A 22,608-nucleotide genomic window follows, 5' to 3' on the forward strand; every position below is an offset into this window, starting at 1 on the left:
AATTCTCTCTATGTGCGAAGCCAAAACTAATTTTCTACATACCGTCTACGTAGGACAGCATACCAGAAGTTTGCTTTTTGTATTGTACTTAAGCAAAATCGCTACTTAAGGTAGCGGTTAACCACAATGAGCCGCAAATTTCAGTAGTGGTTAAGGGAAAAGGAAAACGCTACATTAAGTAGCGGTTCATCAAACATGACCGCTACTTTTAGTATCGGGTTATAATGCGCTATGTATTCTGGCACTTCGGTCAGTAGTGTTAAAGTAGAAGGGTTGGGTGGGTGGCTCACATAAATCGTACTGAAGGTAACAGTTATATAACTACCAAAATTAGGTAGCTACTTATAACAACAAATATAAATATTTTAGCGATAGATTGTACAATTTTCGTTTCTAATTGGAAAGAGATTATTTTGCGTTGCTTACGTTTCTAATTAGAAACAAATTATTTTTCGCTGCTATAATCGTTTTCTAATTAGAAAGAAATAAATTATATTACGTTAGCAATCTGACTTGCGTGGACCCGGTTCACACTAAAAATAGTGTGGACCAGGCCCAGACACGTGACCCGTTAAACAGTACTAACATACACTATATCACTTTAACATACACTATATCACTTTAACATACACTATATCACTTTAACATACACTATATCATTATAACATACACTATATCACTTTAACATACACTATATCATTTTAATATACACTATATCATTTTAACACACACTAAATCACTTTAACATACACTATATCACTTTAACATACACTATATCATTGTAACATACACTATATCACTTTAACACACACTATATTACTTTAACATACACTATATCACTTTAACATACATACACTATATCATTATAACATACACTATATCACTGCAACATACACTATATCATTTTAACATACATTATATCATTTTAACATACACTATATCATTTTAATATACACTATATCATATCAATATACACTATCATAAAATCACGTGATATGGATCGGGTGCACACTAATTAGTGTGCACCGGGTTCATATTAGTTTTTTTATTACGCTAAATAACCCAAAGGAACCGCTATACCAAGTGGCGGTTTATAATACTAAACCGCTATTTTAAATATTATTATTCCGCTATTATAAGTAGTGGTTTATTTTAGTGTCTACATAGTACATACATAAACGATGTAAAAGAAATTAATTTTAATTTCGGTGAATAGAGGGAATTAAACTCCACTCGACAAAATTTTGGGAGTGAAAATTGCAAAAATTACAATCAACCGAGATTCTCATGTAGGAAAAAAAATTCAACCCAGATTCAAATCGTGTTTCCACTCTTCTCTTTGCTCATCCCATTTCGCCACCTTATAGAAACCAACATTTGAAAGTCCAAACAAATGCAGCTTCAGCAGCAGCAGCCATAACCATCCACCGATTCTCTCTTTCTCTATCATCCGCCATTAAAATCTCTTCCGAAAACCTTCAAAAACTTCTATACTTGCTGAAACTCCATCTACTCAACTTCCTATTTTTTGTTGCTGAAATCAGTGATCTGAAAATCCGTCGCAAAATTCAACGCAATCTCACTTTTTCGATCGTCAAATTTCTGCGAATATTTGATCAAATATAACTCACTCCAAAGCAAAATCGATACTCGGATCTCTCTCTTCCATCTTCAACTGCACGATGCATTGAAAATTTTCAGCGATAAATTTGTTTTAGATGAAGATGAGAATTCTGGAATTGGAAAGTACGAAAGCGAAGGTTAGAGTTGGTGCATTGATAGCAATTACGGCGTTAATTAGTTTAGTTGGATTGTATGGCTTACTGAAGCCAATTAAAAGTGGTTGTGTTATGACTTACATGTATCCTACCTACATTCCGATTTCGGCGCCGAAGAATTTAACTACGAACAAGTATGGATTGTATTTGTATCATGAAGGATGGAAGAAAATTGATTTTGATCAGCATCTCAAGCAACTTAATGGCGTTCCAGTTTTGTTTATTCCTGGTAATGGTGGCAGCTACAAGCAGGTAGTTGATTTTGAATTTTTATGATTAGCGTTTGCAATTTTGCTTAATCTATTTGTTATTTGTGTAATTAAGGCAGTTTTTTCGCAGTTTCGATTGAACGCACTAGCAATACTTATGAATTTGTTTAGCTTATGCACTAAATCAATAAATTTTGTTACCGTTATCTGAATACTACTAGGTTTATTGCTGATTATAATAACAAACTTTTGATTTTGGTGGAACTTTTTTAGATTTAGATTGTTTAGTGTTTGTGAAGTTGAATCTGTCTTAGATACGTAGGTTACGAGATGGCCGGACGGGGCGAAAGAAAGGATTCTTCAAAGAAGGCAAAGGATAAGTGATTAATGATAACTGAGTTTTGAATCTAGATTGGTGCTTGATTTAATTGGAATGGAAGACATCTGTTGTTCAAATTGATGATCACAGGATGAATATATTGTAAAATCACTCAATATATTTGTTTCATTTGATTTTAAGCTTGCATGTAGGAGCAATGATCACTATGAGAGATTTGGTGCTATAGTATCTATGAGAAAAAAGTTTAAAGTTCCACTGTGTAAGTATATCTAAATAGATAATAAGCAGAGCGTATAGAATGAGTAATCTGTCTTTGTACAAGCAAGCATGGGCATATGTGTCCATCAGATAACAGGGGATGAGTAGATCTCAGAAAAGTGTGCATCATGAATACAACAGAAGCATCATGATTTGCAGATTGGTTTAATTCTTTGATTGAAATTCGTAATTCATTATTGACGGATAATGTCTAAAAGTTATCTCTGGCCTTGAGCCCTTGAGCATACATATATGCATATTATAGAGCAAGGAATAAGAAGATGGAAAAATACGGGCTGAGAACAATTTAACCTCTAGGGTGTGAACTTTTGATATTTTTCAGTTCCATGCAGTCATGTACGTGAAGCTTTTATGTCGTTCTTAATAATATAGTTAGTATATAATGTGCTGCAGCTGCTTCTGTTTTTAACGTGGTGGTTGCAAGAGAAAATTATGAGAAACTTTCTTGTCATTCCATTCTCAGAGTTCTTTTTGTTGCTTTGCTCCTCATAGGTGCGTTCAATCGCAAAGGAGTCTCATTGGGCATATACCTCAGGGCCACCTGAACGTACTTATTATCAGGAAGCTTTCTTGAGTCCAGAGGAAGGAGGGCTGGACAGTGATGCAGCTAACTTTACTCTACCTAATCAGTATGCTTCTATGCTAGACTGGTTTGCTGTGGATTTGGAAGGAGAACATTCTGCCATGGATGGACAGATTCTTGAAGAGCACACAGAATACGTGGTATATGCCATCCATCGGGTATGATGTCATGACTGTCATCTTCTAACTTATAGCTGTCTAAATGATCTATAATTCGTCTAAACTGGTTTGGTTCTAGTATTTATCTTTTTTTCTGCATTTGCTAGTTGCCTACTTGCTGCCTTTACTTTCCACTTTCCAGAATCTTTTGCTTGCTTCTGCTTGCTTAACAATTTGGATATGCTAGCAGATATTGGATCAATATAAAGAAACCTTTGATGCTAGAACGAAGGAAGGTGCTGCAGTATCTACAAATTTGCCAAGAAGTGTCATATTAGTTGGTCACTCCATGGGCGGTTTTGTTGCTAGAGCTGCAGTCGTTCATCCACAATTACGGAAATCAGCTGTTGAAACGGTGGTTACACTTTCAAGTCCACATCAGTGAGTTCTTATTTTCTCGTTTTCTTTATCTTTGGGTGTGTTAGTGGAATTTTTTCACTGAGCAATACATATGTTTAGTAATTCATATAATGAGATTTACCTGATACAGATCACCTCCTGTCACGCTGCAGCCTTCTTTGGGATACTACTACACCTCTGTAAATCAGAAATGGCAAGAAGGATACCATATTCAAGTTCCGCATGCTCAGAGTTATGCATCACATCCTACACTCTCTCATGTTGTTATGATCTCGATTTCTGGCGGAATCAATGATTATCAGGTTCTCTTATGTCGTACTTTTCCAACTTGCTTTCCAGTAATTGGTGTTGCTTACATCAATTGTTCGCTTTGTTATTTGTTTCCTACCCTCCTTCTGCAGTCATACATCTAGAGAACAGCAAATTAGTTTTTTATTTTTTATTTTGCGTGGTTGCACATGTATATTAGTGCTTTTGTTTCAAACATGGCATGGTAGACAAGACTGAACCACCCTCAAACCAAATTTCATTTTCGATATTCTTGAACATAAGAGCTCTTATCGACTTGAGTTGATGAGTTTTACGCGCTCTAAACTCGGCCCGGCCCCTGAATGACAAACCGGAGAGTGAGAGACCTTATTTTCAGCTTTCTCCTTATAAATGTACTAAATATTGTGCTATTTCAATTGTGGTAGTAGTCCAGTAGATATTGTAGAATGAACATCAGTGTTTGCATGATTATTGGGATATGGCCTATGTCTCCTTGTCAGTCCTACAAAGCCACAGAGATCGAGTACAAAGGTGTATGGCTAGATGTTAAAGCTTGTTTTTTTGTTTCAATCCGTCCTTCTGGGTATGATGAGTAAGAAATAATCTTAAAAGTGTTTCAGACAGAGGTAGTGGACCATTGAAAGCGTTTCTTTTTGATATTAGAAACATATAAATCAATCTCTGGGACAAGAAATTCTTCCAGATGTTTCTTTTTTTTTTTTTTTTTTTTTTTTGCGAATGATACAATTGCTTCCCAGTTTAATATATAGTAACAAATACGAGTAAGACTGCTGAAATATACTAACACTTCATCTCAGTGTTACCCTTCCCGACCTCCCTTGAAATAGGAACGCTGCAATATTGTCATTCCCTTTGCTTCATAATTTTATCCTATCTGACCTTTACAGAACTAAAGGCAATATGGTAAAGAACCTGTAGGAATAATTTTTAGAGAAGCATTGTATTGACTTCATCGAAAGTTTATGGGTAATCTAGTGCAGTTAATTTGATATATTATCACAATGGAAAGGACAATCACTGTGAGATGGAGGGATTTTACTTTTTTATACAGCATCTTGCAAGTTGGTTCTCTCTGACAGTAGATCTATGAAAAGTTGAAAGTAACCAAGATCTTGGCAAAGTAACTTTCTTATGAACTATATGGCCTTGAAGCTTGAGGCCCTGACTGATTTGCTGAAACATTAAGGCTATGTTCAGTTCACCTTATTTTTGCTTATTTCAGATCTAATCAGATCAGATCAGAAAAAATAATTTCAGATCAGATGAGTTCAGATCATGCTTATATTTAAAAATCATTATTACTATTAAATATCTTTCATTACATATTAGTAAAAATTATAATAATTGAATATTAATAAAGTACTCATTGAGACGAATCAAACAAGACCCCACATGACTATATTTTTCTTATATATTGAGAAAAATCTAAAAGATAAGATCTTGTAAATCAGATCAGATCAGAAAAAATAAGTTCACATCAGATCAAATCAGATAAGTTCAGATCAGAAAATTTCAGGTGAACTAAACATAGCCTAAATCACCCACTTATTAAACAGTTGTTTAGTTAGATGTTTTATGGCACCAAGCTCACTAGTAGAGGTAATTTAATATTGCCGCGTGGCATTAGGAATTTAATTACTAATATATTGAGCGATGCCGACCATATTATCTTGCAATTGCCTAGAGGCTTTTCTATACTCTCGTCCTCAGTTAAATGTCCAGTTAGGTTTGGGCATGCATATTAAGAGTAAATAATAGGGGGATGTAGGTTTAATTGGGTAGATAAAGCAAAAACGAAAATGAAAAATTGGCTGGGCGAAGAGAGATAGAGAGAGTTAGTGGAGTGTCTTACTTCACTTTAACATAAGAGAGAGTGTAAGACGGAGAATCTGGGAGATATTGTGAACGGTACCAATGTGGGTTATGTACTTATGTTCGGTGAAATTTCCATTTAAGGAAACGGGACAATAATATGGAGTGACCATAATAGTATACATCACAATTATATGAGGATGGAATTATAATGGCGAACCGAAAACTGTCTATATTTCAGTTTGTCCTGCTGAACCTTTTTGGAATTCCTTTTCTTCTTAGATCCCTAAACTAAGACGCTTCTTTCTTAGGATCCTGACCCCTGAGTATGCATTCATTGTTTTTGTTTGCTGCATCTCTGGTTCCACTAAGTGCTTTAGTATATACTATCTAGGTGATGCTCATTCTAACTCCACTTCTCCCTGTTTAAAGGTGCGGTCAAAGTTAGAAAGTCTTGATGGCATCGTTCCTCCCACTCATGGCTTCATGATCAGTAGTACAGAAATGAAAAATGTATGGCTGTCAATGGAACACCAGGCAATCTTATGGTGCAATCAACTTGTTGTCCAAGTAAGGATCAATTAATCTCCTACCAGCAGAGTATGTAGACATAATTCTTCTATTCAGAGTTAGTGATTCCCTTACATACGTTATAGGTGTCACACACACTTCTTAGTTTGGTGGATCCAGAAACAGGGGGTCCGTTCACTGATAGACTAAAAAGACTGGCAGTATTTACAAAGATGCTTCATGGTGGCCTTCGACATGGTTCAAATTTTATAGGTCAATCAGATACCCGGCAAAGACGCTTGGCCATTGGTGGTGATGGAAGCTATTCTCTTGGTATATAATCATTCTCCTTAGTCCTTACTGCAAATGTTGATATGTAAATTAAATAATTTACTTCTGCAATTATTTGAGTCACCTTTAGTTACAGTACAAACAAGGTTCTGCTAGAATTTCTGTGATACCTTAATTAGGGAAGATTTGTATCCTAATTGTATAGGGAAAAGTTACGAGTCACAGTAATACAAGCAAACCTACATATTCACAATTTTGGAGAAGTGTTGACATATTCTATATCTACTACATTCTCCATATTTGGATAGATCTTTTGGTGATTCTATGTATATATGTACGCAAAATACAAAATGGGATGGATTTGCTGCCGTTTTATATGCAGAAAAAGCTAAATTTCTTAATGTTAGGATTCAGAAATGCACTGGAATCATATAGAACTTATGCTGTCAGTAAAACTCTGACTATCTCTAACTAACATAAAACTAGAACCTCCATTTAGAGCAAGTCATCGATAAAATGGCGAACTCAATGGTTTGGAAAGTACTACGAGTATTCCATTTTCATGTATTTACTTAAATCGAAAGGGCATATTCTAACTGTGGTAATTGTAAGAGAGAATCTACAGTCTGTCGCAGTGAGGTTATTGAGAAGTGCATTTTTCATGCTTCAATAACGCAAAACAAGTATATTTTCAAAATGCAAAGCTTTGACCAAAACTCATATTGCAGGTGCCTGTCCTAAAAACATACAATGGGATATGGATAGTCTTGAGAGGGATCTTTATATCCAGACGTCTACAGTCACTGTCTTAGCAATGGACGGAAGGAGAAGGTGGTTGGACATTCAGAAGCTGGTTAGTCTGGGCATTTGTTAAGCAATCTGTACAAAAAATACTTCCTTCTAGTTTCCTTCTCCTTCAGTGCTATGCACAAAATTCCCATGTCAAAAGAGAGGGAAATATAGAAGAAAAGATATGGTTGGATCCCAGCTTAAAGATTCCAAAAATTAGCAAATCTTGACTTTGTCATCTTGCTTATCTTTTCTCTTTCGGAATGGGGGCCAAAAAATTAAGATTGTGTTTCAACTTTCTTAAACTACTTCATGCATCAACTTGAAGATCAATATTTGGTGATGTCTACATGTTTCCTGTTTGTCTGAACTTGTTGCAAGAATTGATATAAAAGTATTCTTTTAATCTTTTAGGCCATCTAAAAAGGCTAAGTCATTATGGTTATAAATTGGATCTTAGAAATCTAAATCTTGTGGAATATTCATTTGAAAATCTATAACAGTTGGCAATATGTCAATGGTTTGCGTTGTGCCACTCAGCACTGCTTTGTACTTCCATAATTACTCTATCACTATGCTTACTTGAATGTTATGGTTCCTTTATAATTATGTATTCACATGTTCAGGGTTCAAACGGCAAAAGCCATTTTGTACTGGTTACAAATCTTTCTCCTTGCTATGGGGTTAGAGTTCATCTCTGGCCTGAAAAGGGAAACTCGTTATCTGACGTGCCCCTTGGCAAAAGAGTAGTGGAGGTGACATCAACAATGGCACAGATTCCTTCAGGACCAGCACCAAGGCAGGTATCAATCGGATACTTCACCGTGTCCCTTTCAGTTGTAATGATCATAATGAATACTGAAATAAGTAATTATATTTGATGGTCTGACTGCCCATTTCATAATTAAATTGCTTGACATGGAGGCTTCTTACTTATCAGCAATCACTGTGGGGTTTAAGTAATATACTTGGAAGTAAATATTCATTCTAACAAGTTTGTATATAATTGTATTCTAAACTTGATATAATTTTTTTTCACGAACTTTCTGTGCCACTATTGTCAGATTGAACCAGGGGGTCAAACAGAACAGCCTCCTCCATCCGCTGTCTTTTGGTTAAACCCTGAAGATATGCAGGGATTCAGATTCATAACTATTTCAATTGCTCCTCGGCCGGTATTGTCTTTGGACTATGTGTCCTTATTCCATAACGTTTTACCCAGTAACTGAACTTTCAAATCTATTTGCTTGAACTTCTGTTTGCAGACAGTTTCTGGGAGACCTCCACCTGCAGCTTCAATGGCCATCGGACAATTTTTCAACCTGGAGGAGGGGGTTGAAGAATTTTCTCCATTGTCCTTAACTCTGTCTGCCTTTTTACGGAGAGTTAGTTTTCTTTTTCATCTTTTAACATATATTATATATAGAACTAGTTTAGATTGATTATGATTTTTTTACGAAGCTATACTACTGATTGTCCAGGAAATGCTGTTCAAGGAGGATCATCCTATTGCTCTTAATCTCTCTTTTACCATCAGTTTAGGCCTATTACCAGTTACAATGTCTCTTAAAACAACTGGTTGTGGGATAAAAAATTCTGGGCTTTCAGGTGAAGAGGTTGATGATGCTGAAAACAATCGTAAGAGCTTATCTTCTAAATCTTTTGTGTTAAATTGTGTTTTAGTATGATATTCTTAGAATCTGTAGGCTATTTGATTTGGAATTCTTCATGCAGTTAAATTTCTACCTTTTCTTAGAATACCGTTACTGTTTAAGCAGAAAGAGCTGTGTTATAGATATGATTTATTTTTTTTCCAACTATTTTTAAACTCCATGATATCATGATGATGCTCCAGAATAGTAAACTTGAGGCTTCTTAGTTCCTAGTTTCTTGGATTGAATTTCATGTACTTAGCCCTCTGTCATTGCCTTGTGAGTTGTGAGACAACTTATGATATGCTAAGGATCAGTAATTCCAGAACTTAATAACCGTAAGAATGGCAAGAAAAGGATAATTAGAGCAAGATAGAAAGTTGTATTGCTTGATTAGTCATTAGAGTAACCAATGCTTACAACTCCTTACTTTCGAGAGGTAAGGACCAAGGACTCTCCCACTGAACATTCCCACATTAAATTTCTGGATGCTTCTCTCTCATACTTCATGGGTATTAATTACAGATATTTACAGTTCAGTGGCTAAGTCCATTAGTAACTTTGTCAGAATATTCTTTCTTAGGTGAATTACCACAATTACCCCTAGTTGAGATAACTGAATTCATTTGTGATACATTGCACCTGTTCCCTTCCTTCTCTTGTAAGTTTCAAATAGTGGAGGAATCTTGGGCCTTAGCATGACTACAATCTCTTTTGAAAATTGAACAATTAGTCGAGAAAATGCATTATATTTGACAGAGACAATGTTTTGACTTTAACAAGTATTTTATCTTACTAGTTTACTTGCTGAGATTACCTTCATCAATTGTGTGAAAGGAAACACTTAACTCCTCCTATGGAACACATTCTGGTAGTTCATGTAAATTTTCTACATGGATCACTTTATCATTTTGTAGTACTTCTTAAGCTAGGGCATAGACTCATTGTTCTACTGTATAATTCAGCTTCTCAAGACCTAATAAGTTCTCAGTTCTGCAGCATTGTTGTCAGATATTCAAGGGTGGCAGTTATATTTGACAGATTGTGAATCTTTTGGACATGTACCAAATCCCACTATTTGGTTTTTGGAGTCCTAGAGTTACTTTTATCGACAATTATTTAGCCATCAAGGAGTAGATTTTCCAATATGATACTATCCCTGTGATTTTGTTGTAACATTGTTAGTATAAAATACACCATAATGGTGACAATTATACATGGACAGAGGGAATATGTACTAAGGGTGATCTTGTGATATTTGTAGCTCGCGTTGCAAGAACCTTATAACTTTAAGTAAACATCCATTGGTTTCAACGAATATACATATCAGAATCTTTTCACCTAGCTTTCTGACATTATCACTCTTTTTTATATGCTTCCCACTTTTGCGTTGTTTATTTTTGCTTCTTGCTTACTGTAATATCATGTTAGGGCTTTGCAAGATGCGATGTTTTCCAGCTGTGGCACTTGCTTGGGATAGGATATCCGGTCTTCATATATACCCAAATTTGAATTCTGAGACAATCATTGTAGACTCTGCACCAGCACTCTGGCATTCAGCCCAGGGATCAGATAAAACCAACATTTTGTTATTGGTACACCATCGATTTCATTGCTATGTTTTATATCACCTTTCATCAGTAACAGATTGGTTGTATCCATTCGTAGAGTTGTTACAATATATAACTACTCATTTATCTTCACTCTCTTCAATTTATGTATTCTACAGGTTGATCCTCATTGCGCATACAAAGCTAGCTTCTCTGTTTCCATCACTGCTGCTGCGAGCAGATTTCTGCTTTTATACTATTCTAAGGTGATGACTTAAGCTTCATTGTTCAATACAAGTTTTGCAATGTGTGAACGACCAAGAGAATCATGCTCACTTAACTCTAAAGTTGACTTTTCCTACTATTAAAATCACTCTTATTATATGAGCTTTGGCTCTTGCACCAAGGAGTGGAGTGGGGGATCAATTTGTGTTCTGTAGTAGTCGAAAGATTAAAGTACAAGCGTCAAAATATCCGAAGATGGGAATAAGTGGGCATGCGATCTTATGGGCAGGAGCTCAAAAGTGAAGCGTTTTGGTGGGAAGAACATAAGCGATATGGAGAGATTCCAGCCAAAATGATGGTGGGAATGAAGCATGAGTGAGGAGGGGATGATAAATGTCATCTAAAGTATAGATTACCTGCTCGTCTTTTCATTTGAAAGGAGGTGTTGGTGTAAGAGAATTGAAAGGTTATGCTATGAGTATTGAAAAGCTAAAAGGTGTGAGAGAAAGAGTTGAACTCACAGCCTTTATCACATTGAAAAGATTTGTTTTTTCGTTTGAATTGGGTTTTAACATAATTGTGGAATTTAAGGTGTTTTGCATAATTGTCATATTTGTATTTTGAGGGGGCAAAAATATATCTGACAAAATAAATCAAATCATGGGGAAGAAGAAGATAATATTTGGTGCCAACTGCACTTAACAGATGGTGATGTTCATAAATTACTATGTATGACGTCAAAAGGAGCATAAGTTCAAGATAGAGAAGGGGAAGACAGTAAGCTTTTATGCTTTGAAACATCACATGAGGGACATAGATTGGGGCTCAACTCTTTATTAGAAGAAATATAAAAATTATTATTCCTAAGAGACCTATATATATTATTCCTCTGGGTGACCAAGGCTATGGTACCATAGTTGTGGAGAAGTGACGAAAAGGGAGGCTGACTTTAGCTTGGCTTTATTAGGTGAGGGGACAGGGTAGTAATTTCCAAAGCAATTGCATCTCATGACTACTTCCCCCGTCCCAAGATTCTTCCCAAAGAAGTTAAGTGGGTCAAAACTCAAAATAACATTAGTGTCAATGGTGAATTGACCGACATATAAGAGGTTTTTAATAATGAGGGCGACTATAACATTAGAGAGGGATAAGCCTAAGGGTGGAGGACTGGAGGGGGGAAAGGGTAGTAATGTACTAATGTCTGAGCCCAAAGCAGAAGTACATGAGGCATTGCCAACAAAAAGATGAGGAACATTATTATAATTAAAAAGGATAAAAGCTTACTAGAAGTTCTAGTAATGCGTAAAGTTGTGCTCGTGTCAACATACCAAGACTCATCATCAGGCAGTTAATGATTTTTTTTGAACTTTTGTGAGAGACTGGCAAAAGCGGCAGTCTACATGTGTGTTGGCGAAGGATGCTTGAGATTTTGGGGAATCGCCTATTGAGGGCCCACATGTAGGGCTAAGGATGAGTGGAGGCAGCATGAGAGGGGGCTCTGGCCAGGCAGGCTGCTGGAAAGGTGCATGGGGGCAATGGACTGTATTTTTTTTGTTGTTGCCATTATAATGCCCCGTATTATTGCAGTCTGGATTTTAATTTTGGGATTGTTTTAGTTGTTAGTGGATACGGGATATAGAGATGCAGGGTGGAGACAACAAGCATGCAAATTGTCATATGTGTGGGCATGAGTTCACGATGATTTCTCTCCTAGAGAAGCATTCTTCGGGCGTGGTGTCTGATTAAGTGATTATACTAAGTGCTTCTTTGGTTGAACATGAGAAGTAATTTTTCTATGAACCTTTTTTTTTCAGTGTATTTCCCTTTCCGTGGAAGTACAATGAGTTGTTTAATAAGGGACATAAAATTTTTCCATGGGAAGTTCTACACTTCTACATGCCTAGGGGGACCTATATATGCATCTTCCTCCATTTTGTGGGGAAGAAGTGAAGAATATCCTATATTTTTGCCAATTAAACAGCACCACATATTTCTACTTTCTAGGAACTTCTACTTCCCATGTTTTTTTTATATGTTAAGCAAACAAGCACTAGAAATTGTATCAAAAGTAGGAGTTAGATAACCACTGATCACTTCTACAGTTCTACCATAAAAAAAAAATCACTTTTGATCACTGGCTAATTAAACGACATCGAAAAGTTGGTCAGAGAGCCCTTGGGTTGATGGCAAATAGGAGGTGATCTTAAGAATATTCTCCAAATGGGTGTGGTTTATTTTTATTTTTCTATAGATTTGCAGCACGGGTGGCTCTAGCAGGGTGAGAGGCTCAGGTTTGAGAGAAAAAAGTAATTTTAGGTACGAAGCATAGGCTGTCATACCATGCTAGAATATGTGAAAGTCATTGATTAGGGATGTATTGTATTGCTCAATATATAGACGAGTGGCAATATAGACAGGAAAATTCTAATCAGGGGTTAATTGCTTAGGAGGCCAGTTATCTTTTATAATTTTAAGAAGCTTTTTACTCAAAAACTCTATCATATCACTCAAGAGTTGTATTTCTTATTTTGAATTCTATGGAGAGTTTGATATTCCCCTACATAGCTGGGACCTAAAGCTTGCAGTGCTATATGCATTTAACATAGTTCCATTGCCTCCTTGACGCCCATTTGTGATTTCTAATTTCTCACAAAACATAATTGTGATTTGGGCCTTATGGCCAGGTCATTTTGGTGAAAGCGGGATCATTTATGATAAAGAGGATGAGCTTCAAAGAATGATTCGGAGCTCTTGCAGAGTGGAACCATGCAGACACGAGATAGATCTTCCAAAGAACAGGGCTTTTTTCGAATAAGCCAATTCATTTGGGATCCTGCAGATCCAATCTTTAACGACAGTGGCTCACTGCATTCTTTCAGCTGTTTGATTGCTAAATCTAGAGTCATGATCCTCATATATTTTTGTATTAATACTTGTTCCCACTTAATTTCATTCAGTATTTGTGGACTGCTTCAAGAACCCCTAATCACAATGTACTTTCTGGATGCTAAATATAGGCAATGGTTGGCTACATTTTAGGATTGCTAATATTTGATGCTATTATTGAATGAAGCCTCTGAGATGCCTATTTGGTGCTGATTTCCAATTTCTATGTTATGTGGTTGCTGTTGCAGATAGTTGGTCTCTCCGTTGCCGTAGTCTTCTTTGCTCTCATGAAGCAAGCACATGCATGGGAGTTTGACTTGCCTATACCCTCAATGCTGTCAGCAGTTGAGTGCAATATGAAGCTATCTTCTCCATTCCTCCTAATGACTGCAGTTCCTCTGTTGATCCCTCTGGTGCTCTCGGTCCTTCATATACATCCAATTCCATCAGTCTTGGGTTTTCTTGTTGTATCAATTGTCTGTTACGTGATTGCAAATGGCATCGTGATTCTTCTTATTGTAATTTCACAATCGGTTTTCTACATCAGTGCCATGGCACATATTTTCTTCAGAAAAAGGTAAGCTGTCCTTTTCCAGTAACTTTCTACTTTCTTACAAAGCTCATTCATTTAGCTCTAATTTATTCTGCTCTGGCCTCACTGTGGAGAATTCCTTCTTTCCAATCAAAATATATTTTGCTGGCTTGCTATTCATATTCTCTCACCTGTTGTGTCTGCAAACTTGCACTTGATTGGAACTGATATCAATATGTTTCTATTCCACTTTGCACCTTCTACGTAATTATGCTGTGTAAACCCATGTCCGAGGAAAGAGAATTTCTAGAGTTTCAATATTGTGTCTGCAGAGTACAATTTTTTCCACTTTTGGTAAGTATTGTGATATCAATGGTCTACTTCTGCAGAGTACTATCTCAAGGCAGAGTGTAATTTACTGAAATTTTGTGTTCGACAAACAATATAGCTTCCCTGACCATTAAATTATGTCTCATGAAAGTTGTCATATCTTCGTATACACACTTTACTGAACCTACTGACAAATACTTATTAATGCTAAAAAGCTTAAAAAAGAAGTTCAGCCTAACAATGTTATGGAAGTGAAACTTTCTAAATTGTTTAAAGCATTATCAAAATCTGTCCTTTTTCTATGTAAGGAGAGTATTTATTCAAGATATCCGATAATGTGGGATTCTGTATTACAGCTTTAAAGGATATTTACGGAATATATCCTATGCTCATAGAAGAAGTAGAAAATAAAGAATGAAGAAAGATTATAAATACTCCATTGGCTCGTTTGGTTGTTGGTTATAAATGATGGTAATAGGAATGAGTCTGTGTGTAAATTTTGTGAAGAATATCATTGTCCATTCCCATGGTAATGCTAATTCATCCTAAAATGTCTACTTTTCTTCTTGAATTATCATTCCCATCCAATACCACCTTGTAGGTGGTAATGAGTGGTAATGAAAATTGCTTCTCTTTGGAGACAAAAAAACAAGTTTAGGGGTGAGATTGCTTGCCCATAGAGAAAAAATTCCTCCCCATGGAGATTTTAAGGGTGCTTCCCTAATAACATTACACTTAAAATTCATTCCCATTATTGTAATTTATTAATGACTACCAAACGGGCCGCATATGTTATTTTCATTTTATCCTTCATATAGAGATTTTTTTGAGAAAATCCCAGAAGTTTGAATAGTCTCTTTCCTGTTTATTTCTCTCTCTCACCGTCTTCCACCTTCCCTGAACCCTCACCAAGGATTATGCACAGTCGTGCCCTAGCCCTCCTCACCTTGTGTCTCCATGACTTAAGAGTTAAGACAGTGAGCAGCCCTCTCTTCCTCTTCTCTTCACCCTCTTCAGGCGGTCAGCAACATGAAGCACCTTGTTCCCTGACTCTTCGCTAAAATGTTGCTGGCGAGATTCATCTTTGGTATACATAATGCAAATGTGGGATTATTGTAAGATAAGCCATACTTGGAAACTGGATGTAGTACAAGAAGATTTCTCAAGCTAGTTGTTCTTGTTCATATTTTCCTTGTATTTCTCCTGTAGTTTGTTGAATGGACATTGTCAAAAATTTCCACAGTTCTTTTCCTTCAATTTATCTTGTTGTGCATATTTGGAAACACGCCTTGGCAATGATGAAGTCTATTATGCAGACAGCTAGTCTGGAGGCTCAGTATTAGCGAAAAATTGCAGATTCAAAAGTATATCTTGCTTATCATATTTACCTTAGCATGAGCTATGTCTGTTGTAGATGGTTTGGACTGTAATAGACTAGCATAGGAGGGCAGGGGTATTTTAGTAATATACTCTAGTTAATATGTTAGCTTGGGGAATAAGGCAAGTAGACTATAAATAGAGGAGATTAGGGAGAGAAAAGATCATGAAGAAAATATTGGAGAAGTTTATATTAGTGGTTAGTTTGGGAGTGTGACCAAGTCACTCGAAACTTGGCAATTATCCTTTTATTTTCTGTAATTTGCATTTTCATCAATCAAATATCATTTTCTTCTTCCTTAATTCTACTGTTCAATATTCAGTTTATTACAGACTGTTTGGGGAAGATGGATGTGTCCAATCAGCAGATCCATTAGGGTGATTGCCAGGCAAGGGTATGAATATTTCTTGAAGGATGCATTTGCATGGCCATCTAGGGGGTCTCTGTTAACAAGCTGAATTTCAAACTGCTGAGCTAGCACATAACCAGCTCAGGCGTCTGCTGAATTCCACTTGATGCCAGGCTTCTAGCGAGACTGATCTTTACTGTGCTTAGCCAGCACTGCTCTCAAGCCACCCATTCACTGCCAGCCCAGCTACAAACCATATCTAATATATTTCAACTCTCTTTCCTAAGGCAGACTCTTAGGGCCTAATGGCCTATCCTTGCCCCTCTGTGTCTATCCATTAATCAGCATTTTTGAAAACTTAATTATACTAGGTTGCCGATTTTTATTTTCAGTCTGAGAAAAGACAGATCATGCCTTTTGCAAATCTTTTACTACCTCGTTTCCTTTTTAATCTACACTTTCCTTTCGGTCCGTTCAATTTTTAATGGTTCAACAGTTACTTTATCTATATAAGGTAAAATACGCAATTATGATTCCTCACTTTTGTCCACCATGTGGTTGCTCACCAAATAAATTAACCCACTCAACCCCCCCCCCCCCACCTACCCTATTTTTTTCTCTATTTTTTATTTACTTTTTATACTTCTTACTCCCCCACTTTTCATAATTTCTCTCCTCTCTCTCCTACTTTTTCGCTTTTTCCTAGGTTTCAGTGAAAAGTAAACCATGTAGATTAAATAGGAACAGGAGTAGTAGTAAGGAAGCTTAAGTATCGGTTTGTCATGACATATTTGAGAACATAAGATCGAGTTATTGCTGATTGAATAGGTCTCTTCTATCTATATCATTTCTTCATATTGTTAATATCGTTGAAAATATCATTTTTATTTGTCTTGCTCCCTTTTTTTACTTAATTATGTGACAGGTGGCAAGTATGGGAAGGGAATTTCGGTTTGGTCTCACTCCACCGCTTCATAAGCTTTGTCTCCAGGATCTTTGCTTTTAAGGTAGTCACTCCAACAAGTAGACTTTGTCAGTTGGTCTTCAGTCTTACCTGCTCAGAAGATACATCTTGAATGTTAGCTGGAGCTTTTCTTGCCTTTGTTTTCTTTTTATCAATCAACAGAATATTCATGCCTGACTTGTTGCTAAGACAGGTAGTGAGAGTTATCAGATCTAATCCAGTATCCATGACGGCTTTGGTAGCAATCATTCTGGTGTGCTTTGTTCATCCAGCATTGGGCTTATCAGTATTGCTGATATCACATGCATTATGTTGCCATAGTGCATTGTGCAGGTACTTTTTGCAAGTTTTCCTTTTCAAGTGACCAATATTAAAGACCCTACTTGTTAGATGCCCGCGTCTGATTGGATTAATTAGGTTCAAAAGACGTCCTTTGGCTGAAAAAATGATAGAAAGGAAAACCCATAGATTTCTGAAACGAAGTCTAGTTAATCAATGTCTTTAAGGTTCTGAATTAATATTTTTGCTAATGTTCATTGTACTGGGAGATACTAGTGTAAGTTCCAAGCAGGTGAAACATTTAATTTCTCTTCCTTGCTTCTGCATATTCGAAATAGAGCTTGCTGTAATTTCTCAGTAAAAGAAGTTTAAATCATAAAATGAGAAGTTGATATTTGTCAGTAATTGACCTGGTGATTGATGTGCTTCCCTAGTCTTCCTAGTTCACTTCTTTCTGTTCTACCTGACAGTAGATATAAATATGAAATTTTATCTTATGTATAGTTTCCTAAGTTGTGTAATTAAGTTTCGTAGGTTCATACGGTACATGTTGCCTACTCCTTCAGTCTCAACTCTTAAGATACATTACCCATCTTGCAAAATTCTAAGATGTCCAGAAATACTTTACCCGTTTTTTTAGGCTTAGGACAACTTTTCCATTCTCTACTACTTTCTTTTTCTTTTCCTCAATTTAATACTTTGTTTCAAAATATTTGACACATTTCTCTTGGCACACTTGCCAATGCATATTTTTAACCATTAACAACTCTAGTTCTCTATAAGTGAAAATTTTAAAAAGTTGATATTATGAAAGTATATGCCGAGACGAGTCTAGCAAGATCCCAAAAGAGTATTTTGCCTTACATAGAATTCACAAAATACAGTCAAATGAGAGCGTGTGAAATAGTGGTAAAGTCAAACTGTGTCAAGTATCTTCAGACGGAGAAAATATTACCTATTAGCTCGAATCTCGTCCACTTTTTTTAACCTCAATATCTTCCAAATGGCCGACTCCCTCTTTAATCTATGTGCCAAAAGCTAATGGGTAGCATATTTTAAGACGGAGGGAGTATTATATATTGTGCAATGTAATACATTTCCAAACAAGGACTTTCACAAACTCTAACCCCCCCCCCCCCCCCCCCAAACACACACACACATTTTCTTTTCCTTGGGTGTCATGGAGATCCTAAGAAGAGTCCTTTGGTGACAGCTATCTGACAGCTTCCTATCGCAGAGGAATATACGGGAAGGGATCATCTAATTCTAAAGATAAAGATTATGATGGGTTGAAGCAGTATACTCACCAGCAGAGTGGTCGGTTGAAGCATAATTTCCCCTTAGAGGAGAACCAAAACAGTACCGGTGGATCTCCTAATAGCTATGGTGACGTACAGTTAGAGGTCTTCCACCACAGACATGGGATGCTAATTTTGCATTTGCTTGCAGTGCTGATGTTTGCTCCATCTCTAATAGCTTGGTTGCAGGTATGAATGCTTAATGTTTGTTCTTCTTTTTGCTATATGTTCTTTACATTCGGCCTATTGTAGTTCGTAATTAGTTTCTCGCATATTATCTGATTTGAGTAGGCTTCTAGTGCTGTGTATGACTGGCTATGAGCACTTTTGAAGGTAATATATTGATCATAAGTTCTGTGAAGACAGGCCAATATTGTACAGAAATTTTGTTGTACAAAGAATAGTTATAAAATTTTGTCTAATCTTCCTGATCTGTTGGGGTTATGGCTGTGTTCTTGCTTAAAAGCTTTCAGATTATTTCTGATAAATTTTCAGTTGAGCTCAAATAACTCGTACGGAAAATCTCCCTCAAGTTGATAATTTGAGATAAGTTTGTAAAAGTTGTAGAAATTTTCATATAAAGCTCTAAGAACTGTTTTTTTTTTTTTTTTTTTTTTTTGCAATCATAAAGAGAAGAGGCTCACGCTTCATTTAACAGTAGAGGGGTAGTAAATTATCGTGATCATTCTTCAAAACATCTGGCTGATTCTTTTTTTATTGCTTTTTGTGGGGTTTAGGGGCCAAGAGGAGGTAGTGATTTGCGAAATATAATTCTCTATAGTCCTTAAAACATTTTTACTCCCTGGTGATCTCATCCATATCAAACATAAACTTCTCTAGAAACATTTTTGCTCCCCTGTGATCTCATCCATATCAAACATAAACTTCTCTAGAAACAGTTTTACTCCCCTGTGATCTCATTCTCATTCATATCAAACATAAAATTCTCTGGAAACATTATTTTTACAACTAGATAAGAAAACAAAGTATAGGAATTAAGACTTTTCTTAAAACAGCAAGAAAATGAGCCTTTTTAACAATTTCTCTTGAGACTTCAACGCACTTGCAAGTAGCTTCCTAATTTGCTGTCCTGGTTTGAGGCAAGCCCATATTCTTTTAGCTGGTTCTGCTGTAGCTCGAACTATTTGTATAAGGTCTGATTTGATATCGACCTGTGTTGCCCTCGATCCCAGTTCCAAGAGACCTTGTAGGACCTACTCTCATCTCTGCTTGTGTGGGTGAATGTGACTTCCCATGTAAAATGTACCTAGATACATCTTGATTTTGGGCATTGCTTTTGTTTGCAGAGTGTAGGAAATGGCCAGAGCTTTCCGAGGTTTCTAGACTCGATTTTTTGCATTGGTGTCGTCCTTCATGGTTCCTGTGACTCAAACCCAGATTTTAATTTCTTCGTCAGCCCACTGCCTGGTGTAAATGGGCTCAAAGTAAGATTGAGTTTCGCCTACCTGCTTGCTGGGTACTTCTCATTCTTGTCAGGTCTGGCATTGACTCCTTACAGAGTGTTCTATGCAATGGCTACAATCGGAGTACTTTCATTTGCATTTAGAATTATCCGGAGGAAGAACAGAGAGAAGGGAGAGGCAATATCTAGTAGCAGGAAGCATTCTCATCGGCACTAGTGCTCCTTTTACAGTAAGTTTTTTTTTGTTTTCTTTGGGTAGGTAGTTTCTGTATGTTGTAACATCATTTGTTAATTGCTTTAAAGAGGTATTGTATACCTAGCTTCTATTGCCATTACCCATTAGTGATCAGTGTTGCAATTTCATGACCAAGGCACGCACCATGATTTTGTACTCAGGGAAAATCGGGATTCACCCTACCATGAGAATATAGTGAATAGAAAGTCGAAATGTGATTCTTTTTAGACATGAGACATCCCAAATTTGAAGTTTACTGAGATGAAGAGTGTGTCTTATAATTAATTATTCTTGACAACTTTTCCAATATCTTACTGGATTCATAAATTTATTAAACTGTTTGGAAAAAAATTAGTGTGTTTTTCTTTTTTCGTCTTCGGCACACCATTAGTTGATGGTTACGCGAGATATTGGCAATGCATAAATAATTATATTGCTGAATGCTGAACATTAGTAGGGTTATAATTGGGTTGTTGCTAACACGTCAATAGGGTTATTGACAAATATTATCAACTTCTAATGAGGATGCCAAATAGTGTCACCAGTATTGTTACAGTTAACGTTTTGAAACTTGGACGTGTAATGCACTCGTCTTCCTGACGATGAGGATGCAAGCCTAATGTGGATTGGAATAAGAGCGTGAATCTTGCATCGATCGGCGTTTGGGCACACTGAGTGAGAACCTAGTGGTCACAACTCACAAGCGTGGAAGATTCGGTGAAACCGTGAAAGCAAGTTCAATAAGCGAAAATGAAAGGGGGGGGGGGGGGGGGAATTCTAAGAGAAAGAGAGGATAATTAGTCAAACAAAAGCTCATCTACTAGACAAAGAATATAAAGTTTAATATAGCTCTTTTCCTAGTGAACGCTGGAACATCGAAAATATAATTTATTAAATAATGAATCTAGATTAGTACCGTGTCGCGATTAAGGGTTCCACACATGAAATTTTCAGCAAGCATACCTTAAGCGTAAAGATTATATTAGCTTAAAAGATGGAAAGACGGGGTGGATGGTTGAGTCATGTTGTGCCTTGGTGCCCAGGCTTAATTGTCTGGATTTCACTATGTTGTTTTGTTTGTGCCGAATTTGTGATTCCCATCCATAAATGCAACTCAGATCTCGACAGAACAAATGCAACCCAAGCACGAGCCAATGGCTTAGCACTCACAGAGCCCACAACATGCCATACTTCGAGCCACCCCAACCCAGTGCCATCTTAATATATTACTAAAAAGTTGCAAACAACACCACAAACTATGGCGTAGGTTTACCTACCGGCACCAACTTTGACTAGTAGCCATACCACAAACTGTTGGATTGGGTGCAACGAGTGTTGTAAATGACGCCATGACTCACTTTTCTTGCCGGCAACGTGGAATCCGTAATAATTTTCTTTTTGATTTCCCCCTTTTTTTCTTTCATTTATCCTATTTTTTCCTTAAAAGCCTTAGTCAAGTGAACATGTATCGGAAAAAGTTAGTTTTGACGTCATTTATAACACTTGGTGCATCAAGGCCAACAATTTGTGGTGTTTTGACTATTAGTTAAAGTTGGTGGCATTGGGTGCACCCGCGCCATAACTGGTAGTGTTACGGTCAATTTTGCCTTTTTATCAATGATGCAACTTTATCGGTAAAATTGTCCATCCTATGATCTGCTATTCAACCAAAAATCAGCTTAAAGAGTACAAGCAACTGAAAATAAGAGATTAAAACTAAAAATAAGAAGAAAAAATACGAGGATAGCCGGTGTATACTTTTCCTTTTTCTTTTTAATCTACACAGTTTTCTTTTTGATTTGTTTCTTTTTAATCTACACATTATTACTTTTTCTAATCTTGATAACATGTCATATCTACTTTCTCTTCTTTTTCCACCCATGTTACCCACTTTTTAATATTTTAACCCACTTTTTGATTTATTACTTTCACTTTTCAATTTCTCTATCCATCTTATCAGTTTCTCTCTCATACTCTTGTATTGCTTTCTTAGTTCTCTCCTAAAATGAAGTGAGTACACTAAAAAGAAACAAAGAGAATATATCATCGTCTTTTTAATATTTTAATATTTTTTTACCAAAATCGCATGGGAGTGCATCTTTCTATT

General features: G+C 36.4%; 1 protein-coding gene across 3 annotated transcripts; it reads left to right on the forward strand.

Annotated features, from left to right (window-relative positions):
- Positions 1-1,259: 1,259 nt before the first annotated feature.
- LOC104883248 (uncharacterized) lies at positions 1,260-20,810 on the forward strand. 3 transcript variants are annotated; one of them, XM_010667736.4, is made up of 18 exons: positions 1,266-2,030; positions 3,099-3,347; positions 3,538-3,728; positions 3,838-4,009; positions 6,243-6,380; positions 6,467-6,653; positions 7,340-7,464; positions 8,027-8,203; positions 8,465-8,575; positions 8,666-8,785; positions 8,882-9,038; positions 10,484-10,647; positions 10,782-10,868; positions 13,962-14,290; positions 17,228-17,309; positions 17,460-17,599; positions 18,759-19,032; positions 20,151-20,810. In XM_010667736.4, exons 1-18 carry the CDS (start codon positions 1,719-1,721, stop codon positions 20,481-20,483), a joined length of 3,348 nt encoding a protein of 1,115 aa, XP_010666038.1. In that variant the 5' UTR covers positions 1,266-1,718; the 3' UTR covers positions 20,484-20,810. The 3 variants fall into 3 exon arrangements, with proteins under 3 accessions (XP_048495141.1, XP_010666038.1, XP_010666045.1); XM_010667743.4 differs by having other exon boundaries at positions 18,783-19,032; XM_048639184.2 differs by lacking the exon at positions 20,151-20,810 and having other exon boundaries at positions 1,260-2,030; positions 18,770-18,955.
- The last annotated feature ends 1,798 nt before the right edge of the window (positions 20,811-22,608 follow it).

The sequence above is a fragment of the Beta vulgaris genome, chromosome 2 (genome assembly GCF_026745355.1).
Source record: "Beta vulgaris subsp. vulgaris cultivar EL10 chromosome 2, EL10.2, whole genome shotgun sequence".
Taxonomy (NCBI): Eukaryota; Viridiplantae; Streptophyta; class Magnoliopsida; order Caryophyllales; family Amaranthaceae; genus Beta; species Beta vulgaris.

Excerpts from the sequence above, each read along its gene's own strand:
- LOC104883248 (XM_010667736.4), top strand. The coding sequence starts at position 1,719 with ATGAAGATGAGAATTCTGGAATTGGAAAGTACGAAAGCGAAGGTTAGA. Across the intron at positions 6,381-6,466 it reads GCAATCAACTTGTTGTCCAA|GTGTCACACACACTTCTTAG; the intron begins GTAAGGATCAAT and ends CATACGTTATAG. Across the intron at positions 17,310-17,459 it reads CCAGGATCTTTGCTTTTAAG|GTAGTGAGAGTTATCAGATC; the intron begins GTAGTCACTCCA and ends TTGCTAAGACAG.